The sequence below is a fragment of the Miniopterus natalensis genome, chromosome 10 (assembly GCF_054644295.1).
Source record: "Miniopterus natalensis isolate mMinNat1 chromosome 10, mMinNat1.hap1, whole genome shotgun sequence".
Classification (NCBI taxonomy): domain Eukaryota; kingdom Metazoa; phylum Chordata; class Mammalia; order Chiroptera; family Miniopteridae; genus Miniopterus; species Miniopterus natalensis.
The window spans coordinates 17386603-17410166 of record NC_142090.1 but is presented as its reverse complement, the minus strand read 5'-3'; the positions used below and the strand labels follow the sequence as shown (position 1 = coordinate 17410166).

The following is a 23564-nucleotide window of genomic DNA, read 5'->3' as shown; positions in this document are numbered from 1 at the left end:
TCTGTGGACCACTGCAAACTGATCTCTTGTCAACTATCAACAATAACCCATTCATTTAGCAAATAATTATCACATGTTGTTCTCTGCCAGACCCCATCCCCCTTAATTACTTTCCAAGTTTCTCCCACCCTCAGAGAATAGGCTGGAAATCATTTTTCTCTGCCCTTTTTTAATCAATTCCTGCAGTATGTAGGACTCTATAACTGAATTAGTTAGGGATGTCAAAAATGTTCATAAATAACAAAGGATTCACATATATTAGAAATAAGAGTCTGTTATTCAAAAAGCCACAAAATATCTTATTTAGAGAAGACACTTAAAATATACATCTTAAAAATTTAGCACTCAAGAATGCATTTTGCAATTGTTTCCATTTGAGAAACAGTTAAAATGGATAATAATTACAGACACAACTTCACATGATAATCTAGACAATGGGCAAGAAGCATCACAATGTTTTTCTGAGATTTCATGGTTAACCACACAGAGTCCAGATGTGCACAGCCCAGGGAGCCCCCCAACAAAGTGGCAGTGCAATCAGGGGTTTCTTTCCCTCAGTAAATGACATTGGGGCTGGGAAGGAGCCTGGGAGCTTTACCAAGCAGCGCACAATCCAGCTTCTTATCCAGTCTCCAGTCTGCTGGCATCAACTGTCGAACCACTTGCTCCTCTTTGCAAGAGGCGCTCCTTTAGAAGGTCCCAATAATTTCTGCTTATATTGTTCGACCAGCTGGTTAAAGCGAATTTCTGCCTTATTTCCCTTAGCTTTTTTCTTAGGTACCTACAAATGAAAGGTAAGGAAACAAAAGATAGTCAATTTCAAGCAGTTAGTATCACCTTACCTAAAGGCCCCCCAAGAAAGAAAATAAGTAGGTACAGAGATCTTGTCCACCACAAGAAGGGGACTTCCACAGAGTGTGCCTTGGAGAGAACAACCCTCAAAGAATCACCCACTGGTAAGAAATCAGACCGGGAATGCATAAGAAAAGGGCCCCTAAAACACTGTTCAGTTGTCTGAGGCCACTCCCCAGTGCTTATTTGAATCTCCTCACAGATGAGTCAGCCCAGAGTGTAGATGTTTTCACTTGCCCTTTCCCTCACCAAGAACACTGCTTGTGGGGTCTCAGAGACAGAGTTTTATAAGATAGTATATATAGGTCCAAGACTTCTCAAGACACACAGATTTTTTGAGGATGATAGGAAATTAATGTTTCTTGTACCCTTAAAAGGGAGTAGGGAAGGAGAAAGCTTGACCTCAAATGTTCAAGAACTTAGGACTACTATTTTCTCCTGAAAGGAACTACGGCTCCTTGGAAAAACAGCTAATGCCAGAACCAGGGAATATGTAAGGTGAACTGGCTGTACTAGAAAGCAAGGACAATAACAAGACGGGGTCATCTCACAAGGACTCGAGTCAACCTGAGGGGTTTCTGCTGGCCTAATAGTATAATGACTGCATTTGATGGAAACAAATCAAGTATATAAAAACTCAGGAATTCATAATACTATGAAATCTTACTGGTCACTATTGGAGGTTGATAGGACACCAACTCATTATTCTAGAAACTGATAAAGAGGGGGGGAATCAAACGTTTATCCTGCCTTTCTCATACAAATGGTATTTCATGATAACCAAAGAGTTGAAAAGATTCTTTTTTCCTAGAATTCTACTTAAAAAATGCAAAAAGGCTGATAAAATTAGAAAATCACCATTCTGCAACCCATACTGAAATAATGGATCCAGACAGCAATCCTCCATGGTGCTAAAACCATTAGGTGAGAAGTTGATGGAGGACTTCACAAGTGGAGGGATAAGACAGACAATCCCTAAGCCTACTGATGAATTTGAGCATCACCAAAAATGGGGTATTAGATGCCTTATGATATGATGAAACAAAAGGCACACAGCATTAACTATGAAATACTTTCGCCAAGAAAATTGAACTTGAATCTAATCAAGCCTCTAGATCTAGCTACCAGTGTATAGGCAATAAGGGGTGTTACAGAAACAAGTTAAATGACACCACAAGGCAGCAAAGCAGCTAAACTCAAAATGTAATACATTCTAAAAGGCAAATGACCTGGTTTCTCCAACAAATTAACAGCATGGCAAAAAGGGGGCTGATGAAGAAGACTGGATATTATGGGGGGGGAAATTTAAGAGATATAAAAACCAAATGTAATACATGGACTTTGAATCCTGATTCATACTAACCAACTATAAACAAATATTTTTGAGGGTACTGAGGACATTTTAATATGGGCTGTGTATTAGATGACATTAAGGCCTTCTTATTAATTTCATTAGATGTGCGGGGTGTGTGTGTGTGTGTGTGTGTGTGTGTGTGTGTGTGTGTGTGTGTGTGTGTGTGTGTGTGTGTGTGTGTGTGTGTGTCTGTTGTGTGTCTGTTGTGTGTCTGTTGTGTGGGTGTGTGTGTGTGTGTGTGTGTGTGTGTCTGTTGTGTGTCTGTTGTGTGTCTGTTGTGTGTCTGTTGTGTGTCTGTTGTGTGTTTAAGGCCTGGTCAGTTGGAGATGCATTCTGAGGTATTTTCCTGAGGAATATACACTTCTACATGAGGCACATTTACAAGTGAAGTAGAGTTTGCTTTAATGTGCTGGGGGCAGGGAGAGTGTATGGGGGATATGTAAAACAGGATAATTGTTGAAGCACAGTAATTGATATGTGGGGGTTTATTTTTCTATTCTCCCCACTTTTAGACTGTGTACCTCAATGTCCTCTAAAAAGCTACAGTCCTGCATATAGCTGCAATCTAAAAGCCCTTTTTTCCCCCCTCAACAAATCAAGGCACAAAAGCGACTGCCAACCCCAGCAGAACCTGTCATGCCAAAGCCTCGTGCCCTACAGACTCACCTGCTTGGGAGATAATTTCTGCTTCTCTTGCTTCCACTGGCTTATCTGGGGCTTTGGCTTTTTGGGAGGGAGAGACTTCACTTTGCCTTTGTCCCGCAACCTGAAACAATATGGTGAAGTGTTACCCCCAAGTTCTTCCTCTAATTGGCACCCCGAGGTTCTCTCAGCAGGGAAAGTAAAATGCCTTTTCTTACACTGGCTTTTTCTAAAACCATGATAAGTCATTCTAAATAGGGATACTGCACCAGAATGCCCTAAGGCTCGCCATTTGTACATTTGTTTTGGTTTAAAACTTCAAGAGAATCTCAAAAAAAACCTTCATTTAACAAATATTTTTTTAAACATCAACTTTTGTTCATAGCACTAGTCTGTTGCCCCAAACACAAATTGCAGGGGAGCCTCCAGTAGGTGGGCCTCAGCTGAGACAACCATCAGGACAGGAGGAAGCTCTTCAGAAAAGGGGGAAAATGGCATGAAAGTCTGCCCTGGAAGGCTCCTCAGTGGCCCCCTCTACCAGTTCTGTTCTGGCTTCCATGTGGTCCAGGAATAACACCTCTGCTTGTGCTTTGGGACTGGCACAGCACTGAGCATCCCTGTCATCCAAACAAAAGCCACAAAGAGGAAAAGAGCTAAGCAAAAACAAACCTTCTCAAAGCCATCCACTGTTCTATGCCATCGTCCTGCATCTCACCTAATTTTTGGGCCTCGGTGTGAGGGTAGCGCCAGGACCTTTCTTCTTTTCTTTCCATCAGGTAACTCCACCTGCTCCACTTCGGCCTTGGTCTGGAATCCTGTCCATGAGATAGTGCCCGCCTTCCCCTTTTGCTCCTGTGTGTGGTTTTGAGCTGCTTTGTGTTGGTCTTTTCCAAGCTGCTTTCTGTTGCTGGTCTTTTCTTTCAGTTGCTCTTGCTGGGGCCCACCAGTTGTGGACTTGGATTTCATTTTTTGCTGCATAAAACAAGAGACCATCATTTGGTTTCTGGATGAGGTTTATGTGTTGGAAATACTCAGCACAAAAGCAGCTTTATGTGAGGTTGGTGAAGAAGGAATTCTTCCCACTAAAAGATAGAGACTTCAGGAAAGTGAATACAAGTGGTTCACAGGCCCTAATATAGTAACAAATGGTTACTGGGTGGGGGCACAAAATAAACATTTTCTTTTCTATATGCAGAAACAGAGAGAAAAGTACATGCATGCAAAAGACTTAAAAGCCAGTGGGGGGGGGGGGGGAAGGCTAGTAGCATGGGAGAATTACTAAAGGTGTAACAAATGTATAATGGAAATACCAGAAGAAAGAAAGGAACAGAAGAAATATTTGAAGTAATAAAGGCCAAGAATTTCCAAAATTAATGACAGACACTAAACCACAGATCCAGGGAGCTCAACAAATAACGAACAAGATAAATACCAAAAATCTACACCTAGGCATATCATATCAAACTGCAGAAAATCAAAGATAAACTCCTGAAAGAAGCCAAGGGCGGGGGGGGGGGGGCAGGGGGCTCCCTTACCTACAGAGAAACAAAGATAATATTACATTGGATTTCTCTTCAGAAACCACGTAAACAAGAAGAGAATAGAATGAAATATTTAAACTTGGGGGGGATCACCAACCTAGAATTCTGCATCCAGTGTAATCATCCCTCAAAAGTGAAAGAGAAATACAGATTTCCTCAGGCAGCCCTGGCCGGTGGCTCAGTGGGTTGGAACATCATCGCATACACCGAAAAGACTGGGTCCGATTTCCAGGTAGGGCACATACCTAAGCTGCAAGTTCAATTCCCGGTCAGGAAGCACATGAGGCAACCAACTGATGTTTCTCTCTCACATCAATGTTTCTCTCTCTCCCCCTTCCTCTCTCGGGTAAGGACGAAAAAAAAAATCTCAGATAAACAAAATCTAAAGAAATCTGTCACCAGTAGACACGCCTTGTGAAAAATGCTAAATGAATTTCCTCAGAAAAGGAAAATGACCTAAGTCAGAAACTCAACTCTACATAAAAAAAGAAAATTAGAGAAGGAATCAATGAAGACCAAAAAAAGATGCTGTGAGAAGGAAGGAATAAAGGATGGCACATGTTCATGCTGCACTGAAGTGGAAAAAGAAAAAGATTCACATGAAATTAATGTTGTCCTTTTCCCCTTAAAAACCGGGACAGAAACATTGATCCACAAAGATCATTACGTGCCTGTTACATGCCAGTCTCTGTCTCTAAGTGGTACGGGCACAGATGGAAAGAATAGTGTCTGCCTCTCAGGACCCACAGCCTAGTGGAGACATGAGACAGGCACAAATAGAGCAAAGCAAAAAACTAACGGAGTTTAAGGAAGCTCATGGGGGTACAAATAACGAAGCCTTATCTCTTTTGAAAGAGGTGGGAAAATGCTACTTGAGGAAGTATATTTGATATGAATACAGAAACTGAGTCAGAGGGCAGGGGCACTTTTACGCAGAAAGAGCAGTATGTACACAAGTGCTGACAACAAATAAACCCATCTGAATTTTTTTTTCAAGTCAGTAGCTTCAGGATCACCTCCTGAAGCAATGGCGTCAGGCAGTAAATAAACCTAGGATAAAAAAGTTGCCTTGGACAAGGGCCAGATCCCAAGTTTTCCAACACAGGGCACTGTATTAACCACTGAACTTGCTCCTCTATTGGTCATGCTCACACTATGCGCCATAAAGACCGCAAATGTTTGGCATACATACAAGCTAAGGGATAACAGCTATGTCAACTGTAAGAGCTTTGGTATCAAAAATAGTCTGGTCCTATATGCCCTGGAGGAAATGGGTAAGAGAATGAGTATTGAGTATGTGCTGACATGCGAGACAACTTACATGTATTAACTCATTTAATCCCCATCAACCATGTGAGACGGATACTATTAATTCCATTTTACAAACTAGGAAATGAAGCTGAGAGAGGTAATAACCTGCCAAGTAACTCAGAAAGCAGGAGAGGCTGAGTTTGAACATAAGTATTCCAGTTCCCAAAGTCCCTGTTCTTTCTTCTATACTGCACTAGATTAAAAACAGTACTAAAACTATCAGGCATCACATTCCTGGAGCCATCTAAGAAGAAAAAAGAATTATGAAAGAGACAGCTGAAATCTACAGGTAATGCAAAACTTTAATCTTGGCCATTAATTTTGACATGGACCATCACCAAGCACTGTACAAGAACTGCTGACTGTGAATAACATCAGTCTGTTTCTCTTCTCTCCTTCCTTTCCCTTCTGCGGGGCTATCACGACAGGCAAGCAGAGGAGGAGGTAGTCTGGAGAGTTCTAGGGAACTAAGAGTAAAAGGTAACAAAGAACCTATTGAGGTAGAGACCTATTTCAAGGGGGGAGAAGCACAAACTGAACAGAAGTTTAAATATGGCCTTTAATAATTCTCTTGGCTGAACTGTACACTTAAAAACAGTGAGTTATACATTATGTGTTACGAACAACAATTTAAAAAAACAGAAAAAACATTTCGGTTCTGTACCTGGCTGCGCTGGATCCTTAGTTCCTTTATTTTAAGCTTCCTTCGATCTTCTAAAGAGAACTCCACTATTGGTCTCTGTGTCAGAAGGAGACAGAATGTCATTCATTAGATTTCCTAATCTCTGAGTGCAACGAACTGAACTGTCCCCCACCACTGCCAAGTCAGAGGTAGCTTGCAAGTCAGAGGTGGCTGCTCACTTACTCTACTTCAAGGTAAGGGGCCAGTTGTGCAAGTAGTCTATACAATTTAGAGTTCCTGCCAATCATCTTATTACCTGAATCACTGCTCATTGCCTCCATCGACTTGCTACTCCTTCCCATCATTCAAATGACTGAGAGGGAACTGGACACGAAGGAGAGGAATGGTTTTCTGCAAATGGTCCTCAGGGGAACAGCTCTCCCCACAGGATGAGGCTCACCTTTTGAGGCCCAAAGATTTCTGGGTTGTTGTTGATGTGGCGTAGGGCTGTCAGGGCATGCTCATGCTCCTGGAACTCTGCAAAGGCGTAGCCCAGGGACTGACCCTTAATTTTCCCATGAACTCCTTTGAGGTCTCTCATCACCTTACACTATGAGTAGAACAAGAAAAAGAATCAGTAATTACAGGATGAGAAGCCTTAACAGATTCAATTATTGGGACAGACCCTTCATATAGATCCAAGAGTTGTACTGAAATGACATTTGTGAATGTCTGTCTTATTAGAATACACCTACTGAGAGCACAAAACAAATAGATATTTTCATGCTTTCTAAGAGTTTATAGACATCAACACCAACCTACAAATAGCATGCATATAATATAAACTTTCCAAGGAAAAATTATAATAGCTAACTAATGACAATACATACAAGTTCAGAGGTCCATGGTACCTGAATTTGTATATTAAGTTATCACTGAGGATCAAGTGTAGTCCCTAGATCTTATCGTTGTAGAAACCACTCAGAAAGGAAATTACTGAAGAAAGGAAGGAAGAAGGCCTGATGGCTTTAGATAAGAAAGACATTTCAGGCATGGGGAAGAGCCTGCCCAAAAAAGGGTTTCAGAAATACAGGAAGAAACTCCACTGTCTTTGCTTGGCACTCAGATCCTCTTTGACGTGACTTTTCCCTAAATCCTTACGCTGAATGTAACAGGCATCCTGGGGCACTGAAGTACAGTAAGGAATCTTGGGAAAACTGATTGTTCACGTGCTGTTATTCCTAGAAGCTGTAGTTCTCATTTTGGAGAGGTCTAGGCATTAGGAACACTTGGATACTGCATTTGGTATACATCCAGTATCTACTCTGTGCCTAGAACTGTGCCATCTACTATAGGGAAGTCAAGAAAAGCATAAAATCAAGTTCCTCAAGAAGCTTACTATCTTTCTGAGACACTATACTTACACATATGAAAGAGTTAAAGAGAAAATTCGATACAATGCAATTATAAAACCTTAATTTCTCTAAATGAAGACAGGTTTTAAATGCACAGACACTTATTAAGTGTTGTGGATGTTGATATGAGGAATTATACAACTGACTCCTATACCAGTAACACTTTGAACAATTTTACCAAGAGTGGTGTCAGATATGTGCTGATATGTTCACACTCTCTCACGTAATTCCCCAAATACCAATACCATACATTTTGGTGAGTCTTTCAGGGAGTACGAAAAGTTATGGTGATGAAACAGAGTAAAGCTAATTCATAATACTGGCTGTGTTACTCTTTCAGTAAATTCTGATTGACAGAATACTATGCTCCAGGTGCTATGCCAAGCATTAAGAACAGTGAGATGACACCTGCCCTCAAAGAGCTCAGTCTGGTTGGAGAAATGACTGACAGACAATTAATTACAGGACAGTGTAACAGCAGGCGCTCTGACAGAGAAATGCAAAGGGCACCATGGGGGGAAAAAAAAGGTTTCTGTTCTCACAGTATCTAACCAAGTCTTGGTATGAATCCAGTGTTTGTCTAACACAGCTGTCAAAGACCTGTGCAGCTCCCTGTGCTCACCACAGGGCACTGAGGACTCTTAACCATAGGCTAAGCACCCAAATGGTAATAAAAAGCACACAGATTATTTTCTCTGCAAGAAAATTAACATTACAGCACCTGGTATAATGCTGAGCACACAGCAGGCATTCAATAAATGCTTGCTAAAGTACTTCACTAGGGAAGAGACATTCTCACATTCTACTGCAATCTGATCAGATATGAAAGGCATTATTAGAATAAAAAAGGCATGAAAACTGACAAAGGGAGCCCTGTCTGCTGACAATGTGTCCAGAAGAAAATCTGTCAATCTGTTAGCACTAAAGCCTGAAAATAAATGCTTGATCTGATCCAGGACGAGTACCAAAGTTCTGAGGGGCAGGGCAACTCTCACCTCCTTGATGTGCACCCCCTTCTCCCCTCTAGTGGCATTCAGCAGCAGCTTTCTGAGCTGTTTGTCATCCACGGCCTTGGGGAGATTGTGCAGGCAGAGCCTGGTGCGGGAGACAAAGATATTCTGGTCCTTCAGTTTCTGATGCTTCAGTAGCTCAAACTGAAAGAACAACAAAATGTTAACAATCCAATCCACCCTTTCAAAATGCAGGCTCAGCCCGGCTGGGCATGGCTCAGCGGTTGAGCATCGACCTAGGATCCAGGCGATCGGGTTCGATTCCTGGTCAGGGCACATGCCTGGGTTGTGGGCTCGATCCCCAGTCAGGGGGTGCAGGAGGCAGCCAATCAATGACTCTCTCATCATTGATGTTTCTCTCTCTCCCCCTCTCCTTTCCTCTCTCTGAAATCAATAAAGATATATATATTTTTTAAAAATGCAGGCTCATAGTTCTCCAAAACAAAAGAACCATGACCCCATCCAGTAACTACACCTATAGAGAAAAGGAGGGAAATCACCCACCCTGTAGCCTTACGATGCCCAGCACAGGAAAAGAAAGGTTCAGGAGGCAAGATGGTGGGCACATGGTTCAGTCATAGGTAGAGTCAGACTGAATCAGAAATCCAGCCCTAACTGAAGAAGTTGCATGAAACGTCTTTTTAATGTTTTTATTGATTTCAGAGAAAGAGGAAGGGAGAGGGAGAGCTAGAAACATCGATGAGAGAGTCATTGATCGGCTGCCTCGTGCATGCCCCCTACTGGGGATGGAGCCCCAAACCTCGGCCTATGCCCTGATCAGGAATCAAACAGTGACCCCCTGGTACATAGGTCAACACTCAACTACTGAGCCACACCAGCTGGGCACATAAAATTTTTTAAGCTGCCACTTTTTTCACCTACAAAGTGGAACTATAGATGGAAACAATACCAGTTTCTCAGCAGTGATGTGAGACCAAAACGAGATATACATAAAATCCTGACTTCAAAACTTGGCCCAGAGTAAATAATAATACTGTAGTTAACATTTATCCTCAGTCCTGGTCTACTTACCAACTCAAACTATCTAATCCTTCCAAAACAAAATGGGATTTATTTAAAGAATACTTGAGAGAAGCTGTCTCGTTTCTACTCTGCCACCTTGAGGCAAAGAAATGTCCATGACCACAGAAATGAATTCTGCTTCTAGAGCACCAGCCTCTACTATGCTGCACAAAACACTGATCCCAGGGCAGGCTGTCTCTAAATAAAAGATGACATTCTTCTCCTGATGTTTTTAAAACTAAATTAGTAGAAAAAAGGTTTAAATTATAGTTTTTCTTTCATCAAGTCTTCTCATTCCTGCTGCTCCTTGTTTGGCAAAGGTACTAACAAATCACAAAATAAACGGATACTCTGGAAATGAACAGTAAAGGGATATTTGAAGAGGCCTAAGTTCAACAGTCTGATTTTCCTTCCAGGAAAAGCTGTGCCTGCTGTAAATTGTAATGCATATAATCTAGTGAGCTTTTTGCTAGGAAAATTTGTTCTAAGAGAAAATTAAATGTGTCACTATTGCAATGTGATCAGAAAAGGGTACACAGTGCCCCCCAAATACCATCAGTTCTGGATGCTCACTATCAAAAAAGGTTGAGAACACTAGTCTAGACAGGAAGCTGTACACAGGAAAATCACACTGCCTCTTGCTGTCATTATATTCTCATCTCGGTCCATCATCTTCTGCACTTTCAGGTTCCACAGCTAATTCTAAGTTGGATTAGCTTTTTGAAAGTAAGCTATATGGGCAAAAGTAAAACTTACTGGGAACTAACACTACCAAGCAGCAGAGGAATTTAACGGCATCAGTTAGCAGTGGAAACTCCCATAATACAGAGCTTTCCAAAAATTATTTTATAATTTGGAGACATCCTCCTCCTTCCCAAAATGGGCATCTTAACTATCCCAAGACCCACATCCACCTTCGTCCTCACTAATTCCAGCCTACTCTGAGCCTCCTTCCTTATGCTATCCTGCATTTATACTGACACCTAGTTATACATAGCCCTGGCCTCTAAGTGACTACTGCATGATCTCCAAGCATGCTATTCAGCAAACATTTACTGCTGAGTGTTAGGAAAATAAAGAGTAAGATCCAGTTCTTATAATGGCATATAATGCTGAACTAATGTTATGTATAATGTTGGGTTACTTGCTGTTTCACCTGTGTGCTTCTTTTCTAACAACAGTGTAAGTATGGCCTGTCACTGATACTTGGCTCTTTGATGAACACCTCTACCATTCAACAATTGTTACTTATTGATTTATAATAAGTCATGCAGAACCTGAAGGCTGGGAACCTAACCTACTCACCCGTTCTCTTTTGGCCATATCAGCAGCGCTCACACCCTCTGCAGCCTTCGTCCCAGCACGAATCACTGCAAAAAGAGGGAAAAAGGCCAAGACATCAGCAAGGGAATTTTCACTGAGCAACAAGAGGAATGTTATTTGAATGATGCAAGCTCTTTGTACAGGGCCCAGAGGACTATGCTGGCCAGGACATAGAGGCATTTGGGTAGGGCCAGAAATAGGCTACAGGGCTAAGTTCTCAGCTCAGAGCTACTCTCAAGGACTAACACTGAACATTTTGCAATTTTGTTCCTCTTCTCCTTCTCTCCCCTCAAAGAAGCTTCATCTGCATGCCCAACATCAGATGGAAAGGCCTAGAGAAAGTTCTGAAAATAAGTACATTTTAGGCATTTGGGTTGCAAAACTGCTCCACCTATAACCTGCCGTTGGAATTTCACTGTTCCTCATGCACTTGGGGGCCATTATTAAGTGGAGAAATAAGCCAGCCCAGGAAACAGCCAGATCACCATACAGAGGCCTAGTACTGAAGGCTAATGAGCTAATATTACCAGTCCAGGCTGTACAGCTGTGCAGCAGGTGGGCTGACAAACACTGTATGACCTAGAAGGAGGGATTCTCTCTAGATTTTTTTTTTAGCTAAAGCTAATTTCTGATTATCTTTCCAGCATTAAGAGAAAAAGGTACTCTACACATTTTAAATCCAAAAGAGTAATTTTAGTCATAATTTCCACTCCTTCAGAAAACTTATTAGAAATGATGACAAGAAACAAAAGTAATTTGAGTTTCCCCCCTTTGCCCTGCCAATTCTCTGATGAAAAGGTCTAAAGGCAAGAAGGCAGAACAGACAATGAGATTAGTTCATCAACAAATTGGGTGAAGGTTTCCTAACAGAAAGCCACATCTGCTAAAGTGGAATAATAATATAACACTGCTGCCCTGGTCAGTGTGGCTCAGTGTCTCGATTCAATTCCCAGTCAGGGCACATACCTAGGCACATACCTAGGATGTGGGTTCAGTCCCCAGTAGGGGTGTGTACAGAGGAAACCCATCAACGCATCTCTCTCACGTCTCTGTTTCTCTCTCTCCCCCTCTCTATCCCTTCCTCTCCCTCTAAAGTCAATAAAAAACAAACCCAAAAAACATTAAAATAATAATAGTAATATAACACTGCTGAAGAGGACATTTGGGGTTTTAATGTGAAACATGCCTCCACACATAATATTGCTGGGTCACTGTCACAGCACAGGGCCAGCTAACTCAAGAGGCCTGGTTTACGTCTCCCTTCCACTACTCACAGCCTTCTCGGGCCAGGTAGAGGTTCCGGGTTCCAGTCGGCTTCTTCACCTTCTTTGTCCGCAGCTTTGCAGCCTCATCACGGGTCACTGCCAAGTCAACCCTGAGCTGCCGGCCGTCCAGTTTCAGCCCGCCACCCTGTAACACATTGCACCCCTCTCTCTTAAACACAGAACACCTGACAGGAAACTAAGCACCTGACAAGGAACACCAAGGACAGGGAAACAGCAGACTCCAATTAAGCTATGGAACCCAATGCCAAGATATTTTGGCCCAGCTAACAGTATTTACTATAGCTGTGCAAAAGGTCATGTGTGTATTTAGGGTGGTCAGCAGTAACTTATTTTATGGGAGATGATTAGGCCCAAAGTAGGCAAAATTGAGGAAAATGATCTGTAAACAAGCAAATTTTTAGAAATCTAAAGAAAGCTAATGAAATGGTAGTGTCAACTCTACTCAAGGAAATTTAACAGGTAATGGCAATACAAGATAACTACTCAAAACAATTTATACTTGGTTATGGAATACACAGAAAAATTCTCCATCACCCATACACTTTTTCCCCTCAAACACTTACTACACTTGACAGATGGCCTAATCCCATCTTGTTCCAGTCTTTTATGTCATCAGCCTAGAATAGAGGCTGACATACAGACAGTGATCAATAAATATCAGGTACACCTTTCTACCTGTTCTCACCCATAAAATAGGGATAATAATTGTACTAACCTTATACAGCCCTATATGGCTGATGTAAGGATTACATAAGGTAATGCATGTGCCTAATGAGAGTGCCTCTCACACACTAAGTGCTCAATAAATGTTAACTTCACTATTATTACATTATTGACAATTTTAATAATAATAAAGTTTTGTGTAAACATCAGATGTTGCCCCTAGGAGCCACTATTGCCTAAGTTACAGGATAAAGGAAATGTCTTCCTTACCTCGGTCTCTGGAGAAGCAGCTGCAAGGCATTTCTGAGCTGCTTCTTGAGTCATGAACTGAGCAAACGCACAACCTGCACAGAGAGACAAAATCAAGAGAGATGCCAAACTCCCATGGAAGCCAAAACCAGGAAGCCAAAAACAACACACAAATGGTGGCAGACTGGCACAAGTGGAAGGGGTGGTAGCATCCTTTTGTTAAATACCATAGAGACAAGCACTGTGTCAGGAACATCTGCTCACAATGAAATTTTATTACTTTCTTCATCTTTTCCAATGCTCCTAGAACTTTAGTCTTACCATCTCTCTCCTTAGTAACAAATATCCATGAGAAATGCTGAAGAAATTCCAGCCTAACATTTTATTCAGCATCACCTACTGAATGTCTATTAGAGGATTTACAAAATGAGGCAGCAACCACTTAACCCTGAAATTAATCACAGATCTCACTGCCATCATTGTTACTTGGGAGGCATTAGATAAGGGGACACTTGCCTCTTGGAGTAAAAGGCCCAGGCCTCTATCAAATGAACATAGCAGTGAACCAGAAATCCATGAGCTCAATTATCAACCCACAGTCCAGAATTTCCACAGGTACCTCCTCTCACTGGTTGGATGCAGGGTCAATTAACCCATCCTAATTTCTGCTATTGATTAAAAAACAAACAAACAGCTTTTATACGCAAAGGAGGGAAAAGTTCACCTTATGGGAAACTCCTCCAAAAAAGAAATATAAGTTTCATAATATTTTGTTAGTATTCCCTCATATATGAAAACAACAATATATTTCCTACAGCTCCTGGGGCACTAATCTTTTGTCCCCTATAAGAATGAATGGCAGCAGACTAACTGAAAGAACACATGGGCAGGCCAACCCAAGGGTCACCATCTAGTGAGGTCTTCCCTGCCTCCTCCAGGCAGAGCCGAGTGCCCCACCCTGCTAGTCCTTCACTCACATCTCTATTATAGCACCATTCAGATGGCATCTTCCCCAAAAGACTGGATGCGTCTGGAATAAGAGCCATGTTTCCTGGCTGTTTCTATATCCTTAGCACCTAGCATAGTGCCTGGCATTAATAAATACTCAGTATGAAGAAACAAATAATAAAGAAATATGGGGACGAAATATTTCTAATAGACAGATTATCTTATTTGTTCAATATGAAAAAAAGAGGTACTTCTCTTTGAATGGGTAAGAATTTTATCATTGGAATTTCCAGAGTCAATACTGGGTTCGGTCTTAACACTTCCCTAAAAGTCTGCAGATAATATTTTGCTCTTCCAGGCAGTGAAATGAAATGCTGACAGGGATAAACTGGAGCAGGAGGTCAAGGCTGTATAAGTGAGTAGGCAGAAAAAGTGCCAGAAAAATTTAGTATGAGCTAGGGAAAGACATGCATTACAAAAAATAATGAAAACTATGCTCATTAAGATCATTAACTCTCAGCTAACATTAACAGACCAAGACAGAGATCGAAGCAAGTCCACTATAGACTACATGCTGAAAATATCAACCCAATACACACACACTCAAAAAAGAACAAAAGACATCACAGTAAAGCAATATACTACCATATTTGGAACATTCTATGCAATTCTAGTTGCCCGTTTTCAGAAAAACATACTGGAAATGGAGAAGGTCCAAGAACTATAAGTGAATATCAGAGCTTAGGGCACCTCAAGTGATTACTCTAGTTGAACCCACTAATTTTAGATAAGAAACTGAAGCCCACAGTGGTTAAATGACTTGCCAAAAATCACCCAGCTGGTCTATGGCTTAGCTGGGATTAGATCACTAATCTCCATGAAGCAGTCCATTTTCTTTCCATCATAAGGCTTTATGCACATTTTTTTAGCTAAGTAAAATCCAAAAATACTCAGTTTGGAAACTATGCTTATTAAGGAAACTAATACATCAGTTTGGAAAATAAGAAAATTTAGAATATAGGTTAATAATCCATGGAGAGGCTCCAAAGAGCCCACAAACCCTCAGAAGTGGCATTTTTCTGAGGAGAGGGTTCACAGCTTTTGGTAGTTTGCAAAGAAATCAAGAATCAGAATGAATTAAGAATTTAAGAATTCACTGCTTTAGGAGAATGACTGCAACTGATGAAATCAATTATGAACAGCAATATACTGAAATTAGGACTGGTCAACCCTGGAAGCTCAAAGAAATAGCTTTAGGAAAAAAAAAATCAACGGCAGCACTCCTCTTACATAGTTTTCTTTCTGACTATTACCACTACGACAAAGTTTCTATCACCTTCTATCTCTAACAAACGCAACTAAAAAATATCCCAGTAATGTCAAGCAATGTGGAATAATTAATACCCATGAGATGCTATCTCATTTGAAATTCAAAGAACAACAAATGGAATTCATCACCCTAAGGTAAATACGGGCTTTAAAAAGCTTAGGCAAAATTATGGCTGGCAGTCGAATGAAAGACACTGAATTTGACCTCATGGAAGACAACCTCAGAACGTCCTTGGTGCTTCTATGGACCACTGAAACCTGGGCTGAATGTGGAGCCCCCAGAAGGGGTCCATAGTCAGTGCCCATGGCAGTAGTCTCACTCTTTTAGGGCCTAACCAGCTGACAGCAAATACCTTTAGAATGCTCTGTGTCTGGATGCAAGACAATGCAGACATATTTTAGATCTCCGAATTGCTGGAGGAGCTCCCCAAGTTCTTCTTCCTCTGAGTCAAAGGACAGGTTTCTATGGAAGACAATTAGGTCACAAGAAAGGTCAATTACAAAAGTAAGATCCATAAAGAAGTCAGACACCAACTGGAGTGATTCCCTTGCTCATGACCACCCTCCCTTGTTCAGGAATAGCACCGATACGGGTGGCCTCCACTGGCCAGCTTTCTGATGTATGACTCTGCCCCTTGACCTTCCTATGCCAATCAGATTCTCTCTCCCAGGAATTTAAAACTTGAACAGACATATACAAAGACCAGAAGTTGTAGATGCAGATTCATTTCAAAACAGCAGTGCCCCACCCAAGGAAAACTTCCAGGGAGCTGAAAATGTTCTATATCTTGATCTGGGTGGTGGTTACATAGATATATGTATACATCCATATCTATAAACATGTATAGGTAAATGTATATATATGCTCATATATATAAATACAAAAAATTTTGCTGAGTTGTACGCTTAGACTAATTCATCCTACAGAATTTGTTATACCTTAAGAAGTCACAAAAGTGGTGGAGTGTCCTCAGAGAAAAGACTCACTGCCTCCTGCAGCGGAGGTCCCAGAACTGTCCAGAGTTTCATCCCGTTCTTGAGGTTTGCTCTTTGACAACTTTAAATCTATGAACCAACCTAACATTTATCTGAAAAACCTGCTTTTTCACTTAAATTGGCCAAAATCACTTTCCCTGATTACAAACAAAACACTCACAGTAGACTAATGAGAAAAGTCAAATGTGTATCTCTTTCGATTAGCCATTTTCTCCTCCATGTTGCTATGAAATCCAGGTTTCAGTTAAAATTTTACAAAAGTTAGAAAATCCTTCAAGTGAAGAGATTAGAAAGTACAAATTGGTAGTAACAAAACAGTCTTGGGGATGTAAAGTACAGCACAGGGAATATAGTCAGTAATATTGTAATAACTATGTATGGGGCCAGGTGGGTACTAGACTTATTGAGCAGGTAACTTTGTAAATTATATAATTATCTAATCACTATGCTGTACACCTGAAACTAATATAAAGTAATGTTGAATGTCAACTGTAATTAAAAAATAAAAGAGTTAAGAAAATTTTTTTAAAAAAGAAAATCCTTCAAAATAACTCAAAAACAAACATGGTAAAGTTTTGTGGCTAAGTGAGAAAAAAAAAGAAAACTACTTATTTCTCTCCATGGGATTAAAAAATGTTGGAAGGAGATTTTGTTCTACTAAATTTCAACACAGTGTAGAGTCCTCATTTCCCAGCTATGCACAGCCTTCCAGGGGTAAGAAAAAGCGTCAAATAAATACCTATAATTTTACTTCTCTTAAACTCAGTTAACAACCCCATAAATGGTTCTATCTTATGGAGTAACAGATAAAAAAATATTCTGCAATAAGACTCATCCTAGTTACATTACTACTTCTCATTTACCTCATCATGTAGTTTTACTTCTTCCATCCCTTTACTTTCCTAGGTTCTTTGTTAATTTAGAACAGGGGTGGGGAACGTCCAGCCCAAGGGCCATATCATGCGGTCTGGCCCTGCCAAGGCAACTGCAAGCAGGACTCAAAATTCAATAAATCTAGGAGCTTTTTTCATAGCTAATTTTTAAGTCGATAATTTTGTATGGCCCACAAATGATGTTATAGATATCCAAATGGCCCTTGGCAGAAAAAAGGTTCCCCACCCCTGATTTAAAAGATGTATAAGGAACAGTATCCTTGGTATTGAGGTCACAGGCTTCTAAGTATGATTTTTCTTCCTTCTTGTTAGAATCCTCTATGAGTACAAAATTATTTATATAGCAATTCCATATAACACAGTAAAAAGAAATTATGGAGAGACATGCTGTAAAAAAAGAAAATGGGTTACAGCACAGCACGTATAGGCTAAACTCATCTTGGTAAATATTTATGATGATGTGGGCATGTGGTGGGTGTTCTCTGAGTAGTGATTAAGGTTAATGTTTTTGTGTCTTTTTGCACATTTATTTCCTAAATTTCCTCCACTAAACATAAATTGCCTATATAATAAAAACAATCTTAGGAGGCTGTACAGGAAGATAAAATACACATCTCTCAAATAAGATTCCTATGGCCCTGCATACTGGTACTTAAGAGAGAACAAGCAAGCAAGTTTGAAGGCGAGCTGAAGGTACCTCGACCTTCTGAAAATGCCAATCTACCGCAGTCGGTAGGACTAAAATAGCAATGGCGACATGAAATAAAATCCATCTGTACCCAACTCCCTCCCTCAGGTTCCCTAGAAACAGATGGGATGCCTTACTTTATTCTAGACACTACTTTAGAGGATAAGTTAGGCATGAAGAGAGAAATTGTTTGGGACAACTGGTGTCCCCGGGTCCCAGCACTCCCCTTAAAACAAAGGCCAGCCCAGTCGGCGTGGCTCAGCAGTTGAGCACTGACCTATGATCCAGGAGATCACAGTTTGATTCCTGGTCAGGGCACATGCCTGGGTTTTGGGCTCGATCCCCAGAGGGGGGCATGCAGGGGGCAGCCGATCAATGATGTTTCTCATCATTGATGTTTCTCTCTCTCTCTCTCTCTCCCTCTCCCTTCCACTCTCTGAAATCAATAAAAACGTATTTAAAAAACAAAAACAAAGGCCAGCAAGCAAGATGTCTGTCATACTTGAAGAATTGATTTCTTCCAAATGATGCCACCCCAATTACAAAGAATGAAATCTAAGTGACGACAAGATATGATGACCCCTGATATTTATCTTCTGTATATAGTTCTGATTCTCCTACGTTTCTCATTGCTTGGTATGTTCCTAGAGCCAGGTGTGCTAATGGTCTTAGAGGCATCTAACTTTCTGGCCTAGCTAACAGAACTAGTGCAAAAAAGGGGGAAGGCAGGGGAAAGGGAAGGAGGAGAGGAGGGAGGTAAGAAACCTATGATGGCAACACAAATAGAGCAGTTCTTGAAGTAAAAAGACATACCTTATAAAAACAGTTTTCCCTTCATTCACATCAGAGGGTAATTTTCTCTTCTTTTTCTTTGAGGCTTGTACATCTAAAGTAAAAAGAAAAACAACAAACTGAAAAATACTAATGTAAGCCATACAACAAAAGGCTAACTTCTTAAATATATAAATCAATAAGGAAAAATACAATTAAAAATGAACAAAGGATACGCAAATGAATATATGAAAAGATACTCAAACTCATTCATAATTAAAGAAAATCAGCACAAGAAATGCGATACTGTTTTTCACCAACAGACTGACAAAAACCAAAAAAAAAACAGATCAAATCCACTGTGGTAAGAGTATGGGGGAAAAAAGAGATTCCATATACTGCTGTGAAAATGTGAACTTTTTAGAAATATACAACATAGAACATTTGAGAAGAAAAAAATAACATACATTCACACATAAAATATACACTATGTTGTATATGTGTGTGTGTTTGCCCATAAAGGTATTAATTACTTTTAGATATACCAGAAACATAACACTGGTTGTCTCTGGGGAGGGGCCCTAAGTGGCTGAGAATCTGGGTATAAGACAGACTTGCTGTTTGTTTCTAATAGACACACATACTTATATATACACAGAAACTTTCTGGAAAGATACAAAAGAAACAACAGTGGTTACTTTGGGGAACCTTGGGGGATTGGTGAGAAACTTTTACTTTCTGTACTATATTCTTCTGCAAGGTATTTTTTATTAATGTTCTCTCATTATTATGTATTGGCCCTATAATTTTTTCAAGTGAAAGAAAGGTAATAGACAGAAGAATCTGGTTGTAGAATGCAAGGTCTCATAGTTCCTTCAGTGTAAAAGTTTGATTCTAAGGTATCTACAATTCTCTCCTCATGGAAAAAGCTTATTTCTTCAGATTTCTTATATGGTCCAACCAACATACCAGACTTACAGAAAATGAAGCAGAAGGCGGTGACCTGATAAGTAAATAAGAACCCCCATCCAGACAAACTAACGGAGCAGTGATTGACCATTCTTCATTTTGTAATGACCTGCCTCCCTCAATAAATGCTTTGAGTTTACCCAACATTAATAAACGTAGCAATAGGGTTTGGTTACAGTTTTACAAAATGCCCCAAGAGGTCCTTTATACCCATCTCAAAAGAGTTGTTTAAAATCCGCCTTGAACTTAGATGTAATATCCTGTTTATCCAGTTATACATTCTTGGATAATCAAGACAGAGAGGTAGTGCCTCAGAATTAAGCTATGTTTTAAATTCCCAAGGCATCTTGCCCGGCCGGCATGGCTCAGTGGTTGAGCATCGACCTATGATCCAGGAGATCTCGGTTCAATTCCTAGCCAGGGCACATGCCCAGGTTGCTCGTTTGATCCCCAGTGGGGGGGGGGTGCAGGAGACAGCTGATCAATGACTCTCTTATCACTGATGTTTCTGTCTCTCTCCCTCTCCCTTCCTCTCCCTGAAATCAATAAAGATATATTTTAAAAATAAATAAAAAATAAATTCCTAAGGAATCTTAACCCTCAAACAGCACTCCGGCTAATTTAAAAAACAAAATCAAAAAATCTTTATACAAAGTTTTCATCTTCGGCATTTCAATATAAATTTGACAGAACACCTTAGGGTCCTATTTAAAGAGGCCTGAGCTGTACGTTTCTCAGTATTAACTTAAATTAGAAGATCCCAGGCAAACCTTCATCCTCTTGCTCTTCAGTGTTGGCGTCACTCTGAGCCAGTTCCTCTCCACTATCAACACTGTCACTTTCCTCCAGGCCGCTGTCCTCATCGGAATGATCCTCTTCACTGCCTTCTGAGGGCACTGCTTTCTTGACTGCTCTGCAATGGCACAGTTCAGAACTAAGGACCTGGGTGGACAGAGGGGCTATCCAACTTCATGACACAGGTCAATTCTACAATGATGGGGCAGGGAAAGTCCTCCCCCCACAGAGACCATCCCAAATCTTCCTCTGTGGTCTCAGAACAAGCTGGGCCGCTTACCTGCCGTGGATCTGCACAGGCTTGGTCACCTCTGATTCTTTATTCTCCTCATCGTCACTCTCCTCCTCCTCCTCCTCTTCCTCTCCCATATCACCATCATCCTCCTCTTCTTCTCCCATGCCCTCTTCTTTCCTGCCATTCTCTTTACCTGATTTCTGATGTTTAGGTTCAGGTCGCGTCTCCTCAACTACAAAGGGAGGTAAAGGAAGTTAGCAATTAATTCAGTATCTAAAATAAGGGTATTTTAACAAGAGTAACTAATACCCTCAAGTTCCTAGTTCCTTTAGTTTTATAGAATCTCATATATTTTTCTTACTGTACAGAATAAGAGTAGGTATGAAGAAGAAAAAATACCAAAAGCCCCTCATCATTGAGATTCCCTTGGAGTCTGCCCCATTCATTCATCAAAAGCCTGAAGGTTACCTGGCTCAGCATGAGAAGCAGCAACTGAGCCTCCACACAGCCACCATCATGCACCACAGGCAGCACTGTGCACACGCAAGCCCAGCTATGAACTTTAATCTCGGTGCGTTCTGTTCTCCGAGCTCCTGGTAGCCTAAAAGCCATCTGTTTTCTAAATAAAACCCAAGTTTAAGTTTCCTTATTCTTTTTTATTTGTTTGTTTGTTAATCTTCACCCAAGGATATTTCTTTCTACTGCTTTCCAGAGAGAATGGAAAGGGGGGAAGGGGTGAACGAGAGAGAGAGAGAGAGAGAGAGAGAGAGAGAAACATTGATTCAAGAGAGACACATTAATTGGTTGCCTCTCACTCCTGGTCGGGGAGCAAATCTGCAACTCAGGTATGTGCCCTTGACTGGGAATCGACCCGGGACCCGTCTGTGCTTAGGCTGATACTCTAACCACTGAGCACACTGGCCAGGGCAAGTTTCCCTATTCTTAATGTTCCGTCATTCCTTATTACGGAAAGCAGAGAAAGGACAGCAAGTAGAGGGAACAATGAACTCAGACCTACTCCTCACTCACATCCACGCCCAGGAGTGAGCTTAGACTCAAAAGATCCTGTTTTGGGACAAGATCACCAAATGGGACAATATGAATTGACAAACAGCTCTGGATTTCTGAGCAGCAGGAAATTTAGAGTTTTTCTTACTCCTCAGTCTCATTTTGGGGGGTAATCTTGTGCTTTTGGTATATCCAGCCCAATATTCTCACTGACAAGTAGGTTCCTTTATACTTTTATTGTGGAGTTGTTTCCACACTCACCCCAAAACATACAATCCCTCCTACCCAACACCACACCTTACCTGGGGCAGAAGCAGACTGTGTATTTTTATATTTATCCTTTGCCACAGCCCAATCCACAGCTACTGTCCGCCCTGTCAGACAGAAAAGTAACATCTTTTTAATACTTCTATCTCCTGTAAATGACTTGCTATTCACCAAAGAATGGTGGTCCTAAAATAAAACTCCTAGTAGCTGTCTATTCTTTTTAAACCTTACCCTTTTTATCAATGAACAGAAATTTTGCCTTTCTACACAGCCATCATGACTGGGATAAGATATAATTTTTTTAAATAATTAGAGCAGTGTTTCCAGTTAGACCAACAAGTTTCCAGTCAGACTAGCAAGAGGCAAAACAGGCATTCTGGAATCATCTGCATCATACTCAGAAGTTAGGAAGTCTCTAACCCAATCCCTTCTTTAGTACCTGGTAAATCAATATCCAGAGTAGCCTCACTGTCAGTTTAATAGCCCATGGACGCTGAATAATGCTTATAACCAAGAGGGGAAAACCTGCAAATCCCACATTCCCCAGACAGCAACCCACATCTATCAGTGATTATTTCAGGGAAATTTTTCATTAGGGATTTACAAGAACACTCATCACCAAATAAAGAAAAGGTAATAATGACATGGGTTCTTTTGAGTTTAACTCTAAGAACAAGTGTTAGGAATATTTCACCAAAATAGCTTCTATTCTGAGAGTGTTGTGAGACTCTCAACAATGCAAAGTCGTTTTGAAAATATAACAAGTGGGTTACTGTGCTAATTCACCCAAACACCAGAAATATCTGGGTCGATGGCATGGGTATAGAAAACTTACCCTTTATCTCTTTCATGTTCATGTTTTTGAGAGCTTTTCCTGCTTCTAGGAGGTTTTTGAACTGAACAAAAGCAAAACCACGCATCTTTCCATCTGTGTGCAAATGTACAAAGATGTTAGAAGCAGCAGGTGGGGAGCCAACAGGCCTCAGAAGGAAATTATAGCAACACAGGCTGGCAAGACGGCCCATATCCTGCCAACCAGCCAGCTCCTTGCTCAAAGCTTATATATTCCTGCTAAGTATACTGTGACTTGGGCTTGGAGAGAGCAATGCGTTTTCTTAAACTATAACTTGCCTTCTAATACTAGCTCTTATCTAACTAAAAATACCATCAGGGGACACCTAAACTAAAAATACCTTACTAGAAATACCACCAGCACTATTACGTGAGTTTTTATTACTTGCCAAGCACTGTACCTAATACTTTATATATATCACATCAGCTGGGGTTCACAAAGACTATGACATGTACCTTGCATTTCTAGTTCTAATGGTGCTTAATTCAAGGGTAATATGGAATAAGACCATTATGTTAAAT

At 40.7% G+C, this 23564-nt stretch overlaps 1 protein-coding gene across 1 annotated transcript in view; it reads right to left on the bottom strand.

The window, feature by feature from the left end:
- Positions 1-275: 275 nt before the first annotated feature.
- Positions 276-23564, bottom strand: part of RBM28 (RNA binding motif protein 28) — a 28147-nt gene continuing 4858 nt past the window's right edge. Inside the window, exons 5-19 of the mRNA XM_016213392.2 lie at positions 23026-23118; positions 22226-22297; positions 20961-21147; positions 20656-20798; positions 18959-19031; positions 15922-16031; positions 13313-13386; positions 12368-12503; positions 11076-11140; positions 8733-8891; positions 6783-6932; positions 6365-6439; positions 3564-3820; positions 2873-2972; positions 276-781 (exon numbers count right to left, since the gene is read on the bottom strand). Of these exons, the coding sequence (XP_016068878.2) occupies positions 647-781; positions 2873-2972; positions 3564-3820; positions 6365-6439; positions 6783-6932; positions 8733-8891; positions 11076-11140; positions 12368-12503; positions 13313-13386; positions 15922-16031; positions 18959-19031; positions 20656-20798; positions 20961-21147; positions 22226-22297; positions 23026-23118 (1829 nt within the window). The 3' untranslated portion in view covers positions 276-646. The remainder of the gene's footprint in view (positions 782-2872; positions 2973-3563; positions 3821-6364; positions 6440-6782; positions 6933-8732; positions 8892-11075; positions 11141-12367; positions 12504-13312; positions 13387-15921; positions 16032-18958; positions 19032-20655; positions 20799-20960; positions 21148-22225; positions 22298-23025; positions 23119-23564) is intronic.